Below are 17,909 nucleotides of genomic sequence, written 5' to 3'. Positions count from 1 at the left end.
CATATTTTCTTTTATAGCTGACCAGTCAGTTAACCTGTTTATTTTGAATATTTGCGCATTTTTCCTCAGTTTTTGACATTTTCAGAATACCTTCTTATTCAATTTGTCATTTTCTAAAAGTTTAAATGCTCCTTTGTGTGGTCAAGCTTTCCACAAGCATCAAATGTGGTACTTCATATAGGAAGGTCTGCCTCTAGAGAGGGGGCATCATGAACAGTGTTTGTTAGTTATATATTTCCTCCACATAAACTTCTGATTGTACTGTAAACATTGAACATGGCCGACGTCCGATTTTCCTGTCTAAAACTTTCACTCATTTTCGTTCATATGACTCTGAAACTCCAGGAAACGATTGGGAAGAAAGAGTTATCTTGAAATATTGAGATACTCGCCGATATTTTGCAAAATTAAATGAGAAAAAATGCAAGGAAAATGCCGACTGGCTAACATCTGCAGATTATGCAACAGGCCCATATCACGTGAGGCCATGAGGGGATATCCACGGCAACTCAGTACCAAACACTAGCGCACACAGAGTGAGCAAACACAAAGTGAGTACCCCTAACGTCAGCTCAGTAGTCTGTAATAGATTGTAGTCAACTAAGAAACCTTGGAGAAAGGCTTAACACTGTGGCTATGCCGCTAAGTCCCATTTGATTTTTGTCATAGCTCAAAATCGTTCTCCTACACCTCAACCTGAACCATGAACACCCCCACCAGTTTATGATATGACCCATCACAATGGCATGACGTCAACGGATCTTGACAGACGGAAGTATTGACAGACGGAAGTAGTTGACACCAGCATACTGGTTTTCAACTCTAATACCTTCTCTGTCTATAAATAGACACGAGAAGGTAAAAACTATTTGATATTTGATCAATGCTAGAATCCTAAAAGGTAATTAGCAAATACCTTTTACAAAATCTTACATGCATAACTTGAACTTGCATAAAATATTATTGTAGTCCCCCTCAATCAGGACCAAATCTCCCCAAAATTTTCAAGCAGAGGGCGACATTCCGCCATTGTGAGATGAAACTGGACAAAACACTGTGATACTGTCCCTGGTTTGGCCGTAAAGCTATTAAATGCAACATAAGGTGTTATTCAAAACATGTCCTTCCAGAGAGGTTTTTAAAATGTGAATGTCGAAGCTTTTTTTTCAAGAGGTCACGGACATAGTTTATTCAACCAAGTTCACCTTGATGGAAACAGGATTATGTGGTAAATAAACAGATACCAATGGTGATCTTTGTGATCAAACGATTAATTTGAGTGTACTCACTTTGCCTTGCCTAGCCTTGAAAGACGGGACAGAATCACTACAAAGTATATTTACATCTAGTAATATTTCAGAAACCTTAAAGAGTTAATTTTGTTTTCTTTGTACACATGCAAAGACGTTTCATACACAGAGTTGTCATGGTGAATGTCATGCACAGGGTTGTCAATGTCTGTGCCATTCATCTGTAGGAAGAAAAGTTCAAAGCATCCTCATGTATAGACATATTCAACATACCTCCACAGGTGCATTCTGATTTTTCATGGAGTTAAGGAGATACCCAAGCTTATCCTGGAATGGCAGACTTCCATATGTTGTCTGAAATAAAAATGAGCAAAAAAAGCACATATACATGTATTAATGACATGGTTGATGTACCTGTGGGCAAAATAACAGAATTACTAACACGCGTTGGCAAATACAATATGAAGTCTTGTTCTGTGACTATGCAGTTTAATATTTTGCTCGTGTTTTTTAACCCTTTCACCACCGTGGTTTAGCCCAACTCAGTTGTTTTCTACGGCAATGTTGGTTCTCTAAACTGGCAAATCGGGGTGAAAAGGTTAATAGGATGGTACATCTACTGCATACAGTAAATGTTAGCAAGGCTCCCTAACTTTGGCAAGGTTTCTTAGTCTGAGTTATTTTAGCATGTACCATGGTTCCCGTTTTTTTATATTTCCAGGCAATCTTGTGAAGAGACCATGAGCTTACTGTAGGTGCAATCTACATTGAATCTATACAGTCTGACAAAAAGGATTTGTTTTGGCTTTCTAACAATACATTCGCAATATTTGACAAAGTCAACCAGGTGGAAATTTGAGTGAAAAAAAACAATTGCTGAGCTGATTTAAGATTAAGGTACATGTAGTTTGCATCTCAGACTTAAACTGTTGCTCAAACTTTCATAAAACAAAATTTAAACCTTTTTCTTTCAAAATCCAGAATAAAAATTGAGGGGTCACCGTTCAAATTATAACACTAGAGGAACAAATTACCCAATATTTACTGATTTGAAATTCAAAATGGCTGCCATCCTTGTTTGTCTATATGGGAGAAAATACAATTCCTGATTTTAACAAAACTAAACCAGTGAAAATTGATTTACTTCATGAGCTTCAAAATGAGCCCGTGCAAGTAGTAGGCCAGAAGAATATTGTAAAAGTTTTGAAAGTCTGAATATCTGTCCCTGAGGCACATTCTACCTTAATTGTGTGACGTGCTGGCAGCCGTTTTCACAGGTCCTTGCTTTAACACATGCAACATGTGGACAAAGATTGACAGTGGCATTGATTCCTTGATCTCAAGGTCGACTGATTGTTGATTATAAAAGCAGCCAAAAAAGGGTCGTCCATCCCCTTGATAACTAGATTTCTCCTTGTAATTTACATGTTGTGAAAGCCATCTTTACAAGAGCTTAAGAGCACCTACTTTACTTGAAAATGCATCTCTGAAACATGAATACATCTATATAAGTTCAAGGAAATTACAGGTCAACCATCACTTTACACAAAAATGACTGTTGCCTACTTTCAAAAAACTTTTTAATATGGATATAAAGTCAGACTAGTCCACATAAGAAAGATTCAACTAACTGGTCTGATTATTACCACTTTCTTTCAAAAGAATTTCACCTTCAAAAATTCTCCGAAAAGGAAAAATGATGTGGAAGAAAGCGGGGCAAGGGTATGTATCTATGTATAATTACAAAAACTGTAATGTTTTTGATTTGAGTGCCTCACAAGAAGTATGGCAATCACTAGATACAGTGTGATTGTTTTCACCTGTGTTACCCCAAATTACCACAGAATGTGTTAAAACATTTACATGACTGTTCTATGTACTACCAATTTAATAGCCAGAAATATAGAAATGTGACATGCACCTATTTATCAGACCCTCGGTGCAAACTGTGTCTATCTGAAAGGTAGTAATATCAGAACACCAAAATGCTCAACATTGAGAATTTCGAGGCTTTTGACCAAACTTGTACTGTAAATGCACGTGCAACAGCATACAGTTGTATTCAAGGCATAATCGTTGCATAAAAATCAAACAGATTTGCACTGCATATCAACTAATTCTTACCAAGCTGCAGTGTTTTCGCTACGGTTGGGAAACATTGAAATTGACTTGGGAACCCAGCAACATATCTGCTGTCCCCTAATCTGATTACATTGATATACCAAGGGGGAACCCCAGTAACATTTACCTGCTTACCGCCCTTATCATAAACACTGAGCTGCATACCAGGGGTAGCAAAGCTTTTGATAAATAAAACAAGATACAGAAAAATTCATTACAATTGCAGAAAACAAATGTCGTCTTGGAATTTTCTTTACAAATTGAAAAACCAATACCAATAGCCTGGAAATTGTGTTATTAAAGAAATTACAATTAACACTACAACCAAATTTTATAAAGCAAATACACATAATTTGAAAGTAGTGCTTCATAAATTGGCTGACAGCATTCTACTTAACTGTAAAAAAATATATACATGTCATGAACGCTGTTTTAAAATTTCCACTGCTCACATCAGATGAGCACATTCATGTTACACACTTGAAAGTCATCTCTAATTATTTCTGACTTGTCTCTTTTCAACTCTTAATTTACTGTTTCAGTAGTTTTTATAACATTATAAATTACTTTTTCAGTTTTGTTGTAATCTAATAATGAGAACTTACAACTTGCAATAGGCTGACACGATTAATGTACAATTTAATTTAAGTAAATCTAATTCAGAATCATGCTGTCATCGGCACTGTCTACTTTTCTTGAACTTTTATCAATAGTTAACATTGACATCCATTCATTCAGATGGTATCTTTCTAATAGCTTCCTACAATTAATGTGTTTAATACATTTTGCCTCCTTTATGTCAAAAGTGTCTAGCTATAAATTCAAAAGAGAGTTTGCCGACTAGCTAAGCTGTATGATATCTGACGATGTATCACATATATGACAACACTGTCACAGAACTGCACTGTTTAACCCTTTGAGTGCTGCACTTTTTCCCACAAAAATTTCAGTGCAACATTTTATCAGTTTTTATGAACTTTTCTGTAATTTTCTGATAATTTTGGACAAAATGAACACAACATTTCATTGGCCACAGTTTTTTATCAAAAATTTGGCAAAAATCTGACAAAAGTTAACTAAGGTATATTTTGTAAGGTTTATAAAAATTGACTTTAGCGCTCGAAGATTAAAGTTGTCACTGTGAGAAGAAGTAGAAAACAGAATGCAGCACTTTGCATAATAGCTACGATATCCACTCAAGAATAAAATAGTGCATTCTAGATTGTTGGTAGTTTTCCTCTTTCGGGAAACCATGTTAAGGAATATCAATATTTAATGAAACTGTAAGAAAATTGGTTGATCTGACACAATTTACAGCAGAATAAAATATATGTAAGACTGAACATCTTGTTTTGTTTGTTATGAAAACTGCATTCCACTGGCAAAAACCTGATGACATTGACATGATGAAGGTCAAGTAGATATGCTCATAAATGCGAGTCTCGTCCATTGTATCATATTTGACTTCCATCCTTGTCATTACTATGAAATATGCGAAAAACCTTAATGCCACAAAATTTTTCACTACAGTCTCATTGAATTTGCATTCCGCATGCACGGTCACTTGCAAACCGCCAGGGTCACATTGCGTAATTGAGTAGGCAGTTATTACCACACAGTCTGAAAACTGATGGCATATTAGTTTTGGTCTTGTAGATAACACGATCGACTGGGGTTGGATCGTTCAAGGATTGGGTGAGGTTAATTGAACGGCCCGGGTCTTCAATGACTTTACTCTTGTGAAAAGCGTGTGAACGCGCACACGTGGACTTCGGAGCGCACTGTGACTGACATGACAGAAGGCTGCGTGCACACGGGTACAACGTGGTCTGCATTCACGCTGTGGCCTACGAAGGTACGACAGGCAGGTAGCACAAGCTTCATTTGGAGTGATCATAAAGAGATGTGGCGATAATAACAGAGATGGTGTGAGGAATTCTTAGAAGAGGGTTTTGGCTCCGATAAAAATTAGCATACGATAAATGCTCCCGAACAACACTTTCTTTCTGATCGTCGCCTGCCTGTCCGTCCTTCATCAGAACATGCAGTGTACATGAGCAGCGTGGACATGCATGGCGATGATTTCATCTCTGCGCTCCATCCATGAATACGCCAAACTTTTAATTGACTGTATTTTAAATTGGTGAGAAAAGAAAACGTAAGCTTACCTCAGCCTGTTTCCTGACGTTATTGTCCGGAGACATAAGAGTGCTCAACAAGGTGTTGAACTGTTCCTGTTCCGCCATGTTGAAAATGGATTGAATGGTGTGCTCATGTTCAGTAACCTTTGACCTATCAAATTTGGCGGGTGACAACACAACAAGCTCTTCGTAACATTATGACATCATCGCTGGTCGAATACAAATACATTCCTAGAATACTGATTCAAGTAAAAAAACTGTTTAAGCTATTGTGTACTAGCTTTGCCTACATTTAAATTTGAGACGGTTTATTGGGTAAAAAAGCATAGCACTTGAAAGTATTTTACAGAAACGCCTTCTTTTGTGAGAGAGGATCTTTTCACGTGTATTCCCGTCAGTGACGAGATTTTGCGATACTTGCGATGGATTCGTTATTCCATCAAGTTCAGTTTCGGATTCACGATGCGCCAAGCGAGCCAAAGCGCAAAAAATTGATAAACTGATAAATACGTTAATTAAAAAAATCAATAACCATTTTTGGCAACAAATACCATACTCCTGTTATCATTGTATATAGACATAGCACCCAAGTGCACTGGAATCCTGAATAATAATTCTTTTGTAATTTTGTATTTTCATATGAGTGTGACCTATAAAACATCAAAATTCAGCAAAGTCATGCGAGATTTTTGAAAATGAGAAGAAAGAGTTGAGTGTCGGAGCTCAGGGTATTAAAATAGGGTAGATCGGGATACCGGAAACATACTTTTGTATTTGGCCTACCTTGTCTGAAATTCCATGAAAGTCAATGTTGAACCTCACCTCCCTTCGACGAATAATGTAAAAAGTAACAAAGAACAAAAGAAAGTTTATCCACAGGGTACAGGGGAAAGTCCTCTGGGGTGGGGAGGAAGGTGTTTTTGTGAGACGGTTTACCTTATTTGATTTTATTAATTTTGACTGTGATATTTCAAATAAAGAGTTCAACTCTACACTGTCTGACTGCTTTATTATTACCGACAAGTCCTTGTGTGGGACCGGGGCCCCCGGACGGCTGTGGTGTTGACTCAATCACTTAATCCGCTGATACGGACAGCGGATTAGCAAGTTGGCAATGTTTTCGGAGCAATGGTTCTACTCCGGAATAAAAAGGACGCGATGCGTTCTACAAACTCAGTACGCCCAGAGATCACGTGATCGCGGTACAAACAAACCCACATGTGCACTAACGCATGTGAAAATACATGTTCGTCTATGCGCGTTTACACACGTGGTTTTGTTACCGTGGTCCATTCGAATTCCGGGTTTGACCAATTTACAGTGGTGTATACACAAGTTGGAGAGGAGATAAGGACTTGTCGGTAATAATAAAGCAGTCAGACGGTGTAGAGTTGAACTCTTTATTTGAAATATCACAGTCAAAAATCAAATAAGGTAAACCGTTCCACAAAAAACACCTTCCTCCCCACCCCAGGGGACTTTACCCTGTATCCTGTGGTTTATCCGACGACAGTGGAGGAGGACAGGTGATATAACTCCCGGCAAATTCGAAAACGAATGTGAATCTGAAAGAGAGAAATACACTTCTCATCATACGCTCATTCATTTGCTCGTTGCACTCTTTGATTCGACTGGTTCGACAACCGTTACACGCAGGTCTTCTACCAAAATACTTTGCTTCTTTGCTATTTATTTACTCGCTCGTTACCCTGTTGTATCTAACATGTCTCTGTGTCGCCAGAACTACCACGAGGAGTGCGAAGCAGCTATCAACAAACAGATAAATTTGGAACTCTACGCTAGCTATGTTTATCAGTCGTTAGCCTATCATTTCGACCGCGACGATGTAGCTCTACCTGGCATGCACAAGTACTTCAAGAGAAATTCCGATGAAGAAAGGGAACACGCTGAAAAGGTAACCCCTCCCTGACTTTAACAACTCACATGCTGATTGAACTGAGGAAACATGGGATTTGGTCGACGAGAGTGTCACTTTTCTGGTTCTATTGTTTCTGAACACAAAGCCATGGCCCCGAGGCCATGGCGATGTACACATGTACTTCTGTAAACCGTACTCCATTTTACATCAGTGCTCCAATCCATATTCATACTGTTCATACCATACCAAGCAGTTCCAAGTACATACTTAGTAGTGAAACGCAGAACTTGGAAACCATGTTTCGTGGCAGTAGTTGAACATTGAGCGATGGGAAAACCAATCCCAGTGTAGCACAGTTGATGATCCTGGTACATATAGCTCTGCATGGCAGTGCTAGTGTGTTTACCGGTTATACGGCCTGTGGTGGGTTGTTGCGGTTCCCAGACACTTCGCACCAAAACCACTTCGCACCATACCATCTCGTACGTCCCATACCATTTCGCACCAAAACCACTTCGCACCAAAACAACCTCGTACCAAAACCACTTCGCCCAAAAAGTCATGTCCCCAAACCACTTTGCCCGAAACTTATCGCTAACTGGTAAAGCTGAAAATAACCACCTTTCTGTCATCCTGGGACTGAAATCTTGAAAGTGTACGCATTTCGCGAAATTGACATCGTGCAATTCCGCGCAAGGCACCTGAGTTGTAGCATTTGCGTGTTTCTATTTTCTTATTCTATCGTTATGGTTTCATGCAACAATAAATGGTTCGTGGTAGCAAAAATGTCCTAACACATTAATGCTTCCAAGTTGTAGGTAAAAACAACCTTATGATACGTCGTAACATCGTTGTTTCAGGACGAGTTGACGGTACTATACTTTGGGCGAAGTGGTTTTAGTACGATGTGGTACTTGGGGCGAAGTGGGGTTGGGCGAAGTAGTACTTGGGACGAGGTGGTTTTGGTACGAAATGGTTTTGGGACGAAGTTGTGTGGGGCGAACTGGTTTTGGTGCGAAGTGTCTGGACCCCGTTGCTGCAGTACAGTAGCTCGAGGTTTGCCTGGGTATTTGGGTCGGACGGCCAAAGCTGGTTTTGCCGTCCGACCCAAATACCCAGGCAAAACCTCGAGCTACTGTACTGCAGCAAGTGGTGGGAGGCCGTATAACGCCGGTAACACACAGCCATGCCATGCAGAGCTATGGTACAGATAGGCTGACCAGTGTGCCCTCTAAGCCTATTTGGCACGCCATTACTCATGAATGTTCTCTGTGAAGCAAGAAACTTTTCAGATGAATAGGAAATTATACATTGTGACTCAAGAAAATTTCTCAACTTTTCTTGACTCAGAAGTTTCATGAAGTCCCTTTTGTTAGAGTGCATATTAGCCACGGTCATTCAACTTACAGACCATATTCTAAATTTTATACACTAAGAACTATTATTACTGTTATTATATTATTTTTATTATTATTATGATATTTATCATGTTATGAAAATCCTTTATTTGCAAGTAAACAATATTATTATTATTATTATTACTTTGAGGTAGCCAACCCTGTCATCTTAAAGCAATTTTGTCAAATGTACAGTTACATAATATTTTCCATGGAGATAGGAAATCCATGATAATTCCACAGGGGTATATGTGAGTAGATCTTCATGTCATGGTTTCTGTAGCTCTATTACATTAATTGCCTGGACACTTTCCGTGGATCTCAATACACAGTAGAAGCATGATGTGGTGATAAATGATTTTATAATGAGTGATTTCAAATGTAATCAGCATATACCAGTACTGAAGAAGTTCATAGAAATAGCACGATTGTGTCTGTACTTTAACAAAGTCAAAAGTGATTAATTCAGTGCAACTGTCTGAGCAGACCAATACACTGCTTGTCTCCCAATAAAATACAACTTTTATGGCATAACATTTATCCGTTCCAACATTTTAATAATGAATTTTTTACACAACTGGCATAAAAATGCCCTTCATTCTTTTTCCCCTTGAAGTTCTGTGTTCAGAAAGGGAAAGCTGTATAGAATATACAAATTTTTTTATTGCCATATGCTAATTTTAGATCCATAATTCCTAGCAAATGGTCTATTCAGTTCCGCGTATAATTAACCCTTTGAGCACTATAATTTTCCCATAAAAATTATAGCACAACATTGTACGAATTTTCATGAAATTTTTCAGTAATTATTTAACAATTTTGGACCACATGGACATTACTTTTCTTTGGGTACAGTTATTGATCAAAATTTTTGTTAAAATGTGTAAAAAAATAATCGTCTGGAAGTGAAAAATTGTTGTCTCACGTTATATTGTATAAAGGTGACAAAAATTAACTTTGGCACTCAAAGGGTTAATGGCAGGTAAGACTTCTGTTAATCCAGTTATATTTCAGCTAGAGTGATGTTCTTGATTTATCCAAGGTGTCGATTATTCACAATTAATATTGTGTTCATTTATGCCATAAGTTGATGGAGCTCCAGAACAAGAGAGGTGGCAGAATCTGTCTTCAGGATGTACGCAAACCAACGATGGATGATTGGGGTACAGCGCTGGCTGCCATGGAAAGTGCGTTAGATCTAGAAAAACATGTCAATCAGTCCCTCCTTGAGCTTCACAGTCTTGTCTCGGCCAAAACAGACCCTCATCTGTCTGACTTTATTGAAGGTAAATGCAGCGGTTTTTATAACAAAGTCAATGTCAATGGTCTTGTCAGTGTGCCTTGAAATTTTGAAGTGTAACGGTCTCTGATATCTATGAGTCAGTTTGGGAATTTTGTAATAGTTTCTTGCATCAAGCCTTAAGCTTACACCAATATGTATAACATGTGAAAAGGTTCATGAGTCGAAAAGGGACATGTTCGTGAGTCAGTTTCACATCACAGTACATTATAGGAACAATTCTTGATGTTGACATACATGTACTGCATAGATGTTGTTTTGACATCAATAGATAACACAAAAATACGCCAGTGCTCAAAAATCATTTAACCCTTTCACCACCATGGTTCGTCCCAAATCCATTGTTTTCTATGGTAAAGTTGGACCTGTACACAGGGAACTGGGGTGAAAGGGTTAAAGTACATGTAGATGCTCCCTTACAATGTCTGACCTCTATTATGGATTCAAATACAACCCTTTTCAGTAATAGAGCGCGAAGCCACTGCAGTGAACTGCAATAAAACTGCTCACACTAATTAGTTTCAGCTGTAGCCAGCTGGCAAAGTCGACAACATTGTATGTCCCATGCAGACAGTTTGTCTGGGGAAGTTGAAATAAAAAAGATTTGTACATGGACCAGTGCATGGTAATGTTACATTGTTTCTTAATCTTGAACACAGGGTGCCAATCGTAAACTCTCATTTACAACTCGAGCCTCAGACAGAGCTAGTTTTGCCTTTGTACAAGCAGACTTTTTGGTCTTTATCAAGTAGCCTTGTTCAACACCAAAGTGGCCACGGCTACAGCTGAAACTAATTAGTGTTAGACTAAAAGATTCAGTCGCGTGCGGGCGCTCCGGCGCACTGCGACCTCACGACCCTTTACCACGACTGAAGGCACACTGTTGAAATCCTGTTCTCCAACAAAATTTTGTTGGAACCAATCGTATTACAGAAACGAGTTAATTGACAGTATGTAGGATACAAGACCGCCCACATCGCTCACTCAGTGCGTGATCGTGATTAGCATATTCAAAACTGTCGCCTGCTTTTGTCCCGCCTATTAGCTTATAGCATGTCTCGTTTGTCAACAAACACAACGTGTTTTCTCAAACTCGAAGTATTGAAAATCAAACGGCCGAAGCTATACTCACGTTGACGTCTGTGGCTAGCGTTCCGATTTGATCATTATGGCCGATCCGAACAATCGCCGACTCGCATTGCCGAGGCAGTCAGTAAATGTTCTGATGTAGGCCTTTATAATATGTTGAAAAGAGAGCAAAGAGACGCACTCAAAGAGTTTTTGCGGCGGCAGAGATGTATCCGCTATTTTACCAACAGGGCCCCTGGATGGGAAATCTATGATTTACACGCTGGCATGCCAATGGACACACTTGAGAACCGTTCAGGATCGATCGCTCTGGGGATTTCGCCCCTGATTTCACTCATGAAAGATCAAGTGCAGAAGTGCAGCGAAATGGGTGTGAAGGCGGCTTTGATCGGTTCAGATCTCCGAAACGACGTACGTACCAAGGAACAAATTGTGCGTGGTACCCAGGTTGTGTTCAGTTCACCAGAGAGGCTATCATGACGAGAGAGTGGCGGAGATTACTCAGTTGCGATGTCTATCAAGAAAATCTTGTTGGAATTGCCATCGACGAAGCACACTGTGTTTATTTTTTACAAAGGCAGGCTCCGCTGTGATGTCCAGACGTCAGTTCCACTGTAGAGTTGCTTCAGTTTCTCGGCGATATCGGTCATTTTCGAAAAGATCGACCTTTTCTTCCGAGAGTCTACAGTCTCTCCGCAGACTGCACATTCTGCTGCGCTCAGCGCGAAAGTAAAAATGTGAAAGAGGCTCCCCACCTAACTATCCAAAATGTTTTGTGTCTGTCGAGTTTGTGTTTGATTCGTTTCAAAAATGTGTTCCTACATTCTTATCCGATTGTTTGTGTTAATAAAAATGTTTGTTTCGCCTCGGATTTTTGTAGGGAAGTTTGGATTAGTATGTACGGTAATGTTTTGTTTTTGTAGAGTTGCTTCAGTTTCTAAATATCGGTCGTTTTAGAAAAGATCGACCTTTTTTCCGAGCTCCCCACAGACTGCACATTCTGCTGCGCTCAGCGCGAAAGACGCTATGGAGTTTTTTTTATAGGCGTCAATGGAGCCATACAGAAAATTGTATCTACATGTAAGTTTTTTCTCCGACAAGCGGCCAGCCTATAAAGCTTACACACACGTGTTGTTGTTTTCATCTGCCGAGTAGAGCGATTATGCAATGTCGGCGCTGCCGATGCAGTTGATGACATTGTTGTCTTGACTACCGCGTGTTCATTATGCCCGTAAACAGCCCACGTGAGCAATATTCAAATTACACTACCATGATTTACATATTTGAAAAGTCTGTGAAGTCAGTTGTGGGCGGTACTTTTTTTTTTTGAGTTTGCCGCGGCCAAGTACAGTGTGCCTTCAGTCGTGGTAAAGGTCGTAGGTCGCAGTGCGCCGGAGCGCCCGCACGCGACTGAATCTTTCATCTAAATTAGTGTAAGCATGGATGTAAAAATAGAAGGATACAGGACACTCCTTTGATCCTTTGTTCAAGGGATAGTTGCCGCCGATTCGTTATCTCGTAATCCCGTAACAGGATTAGCGTGTTATTTTATTCATAGCGTGCCTTCGGGTTGTCATCGGTAAACGTTGAGTCTTTCCGTGCATTACCACAGACAGCGTAAAAATAGCGTCTTTTGTACCAGTAATGTTGTTGTAGCAATACTACGACCTTTTTCTATCTTAACGATGATATGCAGCTCATCGAGGAGGAAAACAATTGAGTACATAGATCCTGGCTCACTTTCTGTCTCCTGTGAACACGGTTATAACAAGAACTGCGCATGTGTAATAACCTTTCCCCTTCTTGAACAATGCGTCAACCCGTGCAGAATGGTGACGCGACGCAATGAACTTCGGCGAAAAAATCACCAGGGAATTTTCGGCCAGGTACTCTGATCGATAAACATGACCAGACCGGAAAGTCTATATATATGACTTTAGTTTGGCGTAATAGTTCTTTCAGCAGTGTCTTTGAACGTCTGGAAACGTGACTTCAAACGGGTGAACCATGGCCTGAACGACGAACGCATTTGCACGCAATCCTATGGGGACGAACTATCGGCGTACCGCAAATATAGCCCAACTTTAGAATACGATAACTTCAACGGCCAGGCGAACCAGCACTTATGACAAACATTTTTTAAGCGTTCATACCTTGAACCTTCTAATTAAGAAAAAATCAGACTCCGCGGTTAGATACTTTGTAAGTTAGAGTAATTTTACGATCAGGGGACTTTATCCAAGTCGGTTCCAAAGAATAGTCATAACTTGGTCAAATATGCGTCGATTTCTCAGTCTTTGGTTTGTTTGAGCTCTGTTCAGTCTGGGCATTCAACACAAGCAATTTCACAAGTTTGAAAGTTTTTTTTATGAATTTGGCAACAATAATTTGATGTACACGATATTGTGAGTGGAGTGGGTGTGTCCGAGCCGTCCTGATCGCGGCAACCATGCCACAACTTCAAAGACCAGCGTAGACAAAGAAATAACAATAGGTGTGAAAGGGATTATAGGGCTGTCCTGTATCCTTCTATTTTTTACATCCAAAACTAATTAGTGTAAGCAGTTTTATTGCAGTTCACTGCAGTGGCTTCGCGCTCTATTACTGCAAATGGTTGTAATATTACCATGCAAGGAATCTGATCTTAGACTGTCCTTGATGTCAACACAGCTAGTCAGAGGACTCCTTTATCTAGGAGTTAATTAGCAATGTTTAGATAGATAGATACATAGGTAGGTATCAGTAGGTAGGTGGGTGGGTGGATGTGTGAATCGATGTTTAGATTGATATTAAGATGTTTATGTAGATGCTTAGATAGATAGATAGGTAGATACTAGACGTTTAGATAGGTGGTTAGATACCTGGTTTAGATAGTTGTTTAGATAGATAGGTAGTTCATATAGATAGATGTGTGGATAGCTTGACAGATAGACAGAAAGGTAGATGATTTCATATTTCACCCTTCCACTGAAGTGTACAAGCAGGAAACTAAAAACTTTTTGGTATTTAATTTTTTCACCAATTTCTGTGGGGTTAATGTTTATATTTCAGGTGAGTTCCTGAAGGAGCAAGTGGAAAGCATCAAGGAAATGTCCGACATGATCACCAACTTGAAGCGTGTTGGAAGTGGCGTCGGTGAATTTCTCTTCGACAAGGAACTGGATAAAAAACTCTCCTCTTAATCAAGCGTGCCTGCAACACAAAGGACTGGACGGGACAACTGAATCTTTAATGAGTGATCTAACACCCCTTTGTTTTTGCTAGAATGGAGTGGTCTTGTTATGTAACAGGGCATCTGCATCTATTCTGATGAAAACAAATGGGGGAATAATGTATTTGGTCGATTGTATTTTCAGGAAATTTTTTTTTCAGGTATTTGTTGTCAAAGCTGAACTCTCATACAATAGGTCACTATTACATGTGTGAGATCCTAGAGTTGCCAAGCTTAACCCTTTCACCACCGTGGTTTGAACCAATGCCATTGTTTTCTATGGTAAAGTTGGACCTCTAGAGAGGAAAACAGGTGTGAAAGGGTTGACAGTCACACCATATCCTGGCTTTAACGTATCCAAATGAATTTACAAAATAACAATACGTGATAGTTGCTGAAAATGTTCAGAGTTCCATTACAAGAAACACAAGTATCTTATACATCTATCATTACTAGACACCACCAGCAAGATACTCAAAGTCTAAATTCAGATCTTCAGTGCTGGTCTCATTCTCGGGATAAGTACATAATCTCTTGATAGGTCAAACCTGAAATTTGAATGGACCACGGTACAAACAAACCCATGTGTCCAAGCGTGCACAGAAATAGGTGTATTTCCATATGCATTTGTACGCATGGTTTAGTTTGAACTGTCGTCACATGATCTTTTGGGTGTATTGAGTCTGTAGTACAAATTTGCATCCTTTTTCATTCCGGAGTAGAACCATTCTATAGAGAATCATAAGTCTGAACTTGGCAACTTCTTTGGACATTTGGTGTTTTTGTTACGTAGAGAATTAATCATTCACAGCTTTGGCAATCAGTCGGTCTTTGAGTTTCATTACATGTCATTTCTGTTTCTACAAAAAAACCAACATTTGACAATCTTTAATATTGTGAACGGATACATAGATTGTGGATATGCACATTCACACCGCATTGTACATGTGTGCATCCAAAGTGTGTGGTGAAATATTCTATGACTTTCTACTGGATATCTTTTGTCACTCAATAATCTCTGGAAAATAGAAAGTATCAGAAGCTTTAACCTTTACTGCAATGTTTTGGTCCAAACCCATTAATTTCAATGCTAAGTGTGGACCTGTATACAGAGACATGGGGGGTGATAAGGCTAGAGGCAATCCAGGTCCCTCTGTCCAGATACACCCACTAGTCACTGCAGCTTCCGTTTATGTGATATACTGCTTTGCCATGTGAGAATTTAGCTAAAAACAAATCTATTTATTTTTGACAATTTGAAAGTCGCCTCTAATATCATAATTTGAACATACAGTACATTTTTGTGTGTGTGAATGTGGTATGCGAAGCATTGAAATAAGTATATTTATAGTTACAGTGGCAAACACTATTTTTTTGGAATAACAACCACATTTGGTTTGCTAGATTACTGTCAAGGTGGTTTGAGACTTTGCTGTCATGCTGTCTAGTTAAAAAACCAAAAGACTACAACTTCGAGGCTAAGAGGTCAGGCTCAGTCGTTGGAAGAGTGTGTAATCCTTGAGGTAGTGTAGCCTTTGTGAATTTTCAATCGGAAAGGGGGCGGAATTCAACTGCTGACAGACTCGTACCAGTACATTAAAACCAAAAGAGCTGACCAATTTTTTTTTTTTTGTACTTTAGCATTTTCCTGTACAGTGTGTAATTCATGAAATCTCTACGAAGTGCTCACTTCATCACCACACAACAGGTTATGTATTTCTCAGGAAGGAAGGTGTGGACGTCAGCACAACTGAAACACTTTGGAGTTTGAGATAGAATGTTTGAAATACTAGCAAAGCAATTTAGCAAACACTGGCTAACATTGGTCACATTAAAACTTTTATATTTGTGATTTATTTTCATTCCATCAAGAATACCAGTACTACTTACTATTGTAATAGAACTCCATAAATCTGTGCTGCAAAATCTATTTCCAACAGCCAGCTGATAAAACAACTGAATATCTTATGTCCCAAGATTCGAAAATTGATCTTTATAATACGCCATTTGCCTCCAGATTGTAGTATAGTATATATTCTATCTCTGTAATGTGTCAAGGACATATCATGTGAATCTATCAGACAAATCATAGCGACTCCAGTGTAAGAGTTTCAGTGAAGTGCCATTCAAGAATACATTGTACTAAACTTAAAGCATAAAACTTGTTTGATTTGATTTCCACAAAGAGCTGGCAACTTATATATACTTTCTAGTCAATTGCAGGGTATTTGAATTCAATGCTTTGGTGAATATAATGGTTATTTTTCGCCATTATGGATCTTTATGAGGAAGTTGCAATAATCATCAGTTGTGTTTCATTCTAGTAGAAAAAAATACTGCAGTCTGAGGAAAAGTTTTCATTCAATTTCACCAACCAGCTTTAAGTGTCAATAAGGGGATGTGTTCAAGCACCCAAGTCAATGCTCATTGACAAAGTTCAAAGGTTAAAGAATGGGGAATATAGCGGTGTGCTTCGATGACTGCACAATGTGATTTTGCTGATTTGTAAAAGTCGAGAAATACCTGTTTACCAAAATGAGACACTGTTTCAAATACTTATGAGAATTTTCTATACCATGATATACCTCCAGTTCCACTTGACGTTTATTTCTATTTTGTAATGGACTTAGTATCTTTGATTGCAAAGATCTTGTCCAAAATTTTTCTCTCAAATAGATGTTTTATTCTCACAAAGATGAATATATTATTTCTGGGACGAGACCAACATCCCTCACTCATTGCCTTGTCACTGAAATGAATTCATGCCTAATAACTTTATATTGATTAAAAATGAATGTTATTTTGTTGTTTAGAAATGTCCAGACATAATTGAAATTAAATTATATTTCAAGATGTTTTGTCTCTGCCGTGTCAAGTTGGTGCCTAGTGACTCTGTGGTTCAGATTGAAATATCCGTCGCTCGAGGGCGCTCTGGGGGAGCGTAGAGAGCGCCCTCGAGCGACGGATCTTTTGGTCAACTGTGTAATGCATGGTGTGTTGTGATCATTGTGATAGTGTGTCTCACAAGTAGAGTATCAAATATGCATGGATGACTGCCGTAGACACAGGGGAACATCCATGTGTTAAAGGGCCAGTAGATGTAACTCTTGATGTTTTTTTATTATGAGTGTCAACTACAGATTCTTGTTCAACTCCCAAAAGCAGGTTGAGATACACAGTATTCAGCTTGTCAACTCGGCCTCAACCCCGGCCTGAACATGTATAAACTGCATTGTTGACCAGTGAATACTGGCACGGACTAGAATTCAAATGTAAACAATACAGTGAATTTCATAACACATGAAGATGCTGTGTTGACAAGATGCGTAGTGGGTGTTTCAACATGCTTTGAGAGGTATTTATAAGAAACAAGGCATTAAAAATAAAAAAAAGTTATAAAAATACCAAAATTAATGGTCCTTTGACCATTTATAAATGTCGAACCTTACCATCGCAAAAAGATAACAATGTAATTCCAGTTGAAATTGCAACAGCTGTAAAATACCTTCAAAATGAGGATT

At 38.9% G+C, this 17,909-nt stretch overlaps 2 protein-coding genes across 2 annotated transcripts in view; one reads left to right on the top strand and one right to left on the bottom strand.

The window, feature by feature from the left end:
* Nucleotides 1-5,693, bottom strand: part of LOC139118925 (importin-5-like) — a 34,302-nt gene extending 28,609 nt beyond the window's left edge. The window contains exons 1-2 of the mRNA XM_070682491.1: nt 5,540-5,693; nt 1,524-1,604 (exon numbers count right to left, since the gene is read on the bottom strand). Of these exons, the coding sequence (XP_070538592.1) occupies nt 1,524-1,604; nt 5,540-5,617 (159 nt within the window). The 5' untranslated portion in view covers nt 5,618-5,693. The remainder of the gene's footprint in view (nt 1-1,523; nt 1,605-5,539) is intronic.
* Nucleotides 5,694-7,074: 1,381 nt separating this feature from the next.
* Nucleotides 7,075-17,243, top strand: LOC139118923 (soma ferritin-like). The gene is made up of 3 exons (XM_070682490.1): nt 7,075-7,427; nt 9,876-10,074; nt 14,229-17,243. Exons 1-3 carry the CDS (start codon nt 7,236-7,238, stop codon nt 14,357-14,359), a joined length of 522 nt encoding a protein of 173 aa, XP_070538591.1. The 5' UTR covers nt 7,075-7,235; the 3' UTR covers nt 14,360-17,243.
* The last annotated feature ends 666 nt before the right edge of the window (nt 17,244-17,909 follow it).

Source organism: Ptychodera flava, chromosome 19, assembly GCF_041260155.1.
Source record: "Ptychodera flava strain L36383 chromosome 19, AS_Pfla_20210202, whole genome shotgun sequence".
Lineage (NCBI taxonomy): Eukaryota > Metazoa > Hemichordata > Enteropneusta > Ptychoderidae > Ptychodera > Ptychodera flava.
Note: the sequence above shows the minus strand (reverse complement) of the source record. Positions and strands in the feature narration are given on the sequence as shown.

Bases quoted from the DNA above. Each gene is read 5' to 3' on its own strand.
- LOC139118923 (XM_070682490.1), top strand. From the start codon at position 7,236: ATGTCTCTGTGTCGCCAGAACTACCACGAGGAGTGCGAAGCAGCTATC. The intron at 7,428-9,875 runs GTAACCCCTCCC...TTATGCCATAAG, and splicing joins AAAGGGAACACGCTGAAAAG to TTGATGGAGCTCCAGAACAA. The intron at 10,075-14,228 runs GTAAATGCAGCG...TTTATATTTCAG, and splicing joins TCTGTCTGACTTTATTGAAG to GTGAGTTCCTGAAGGAGCAA.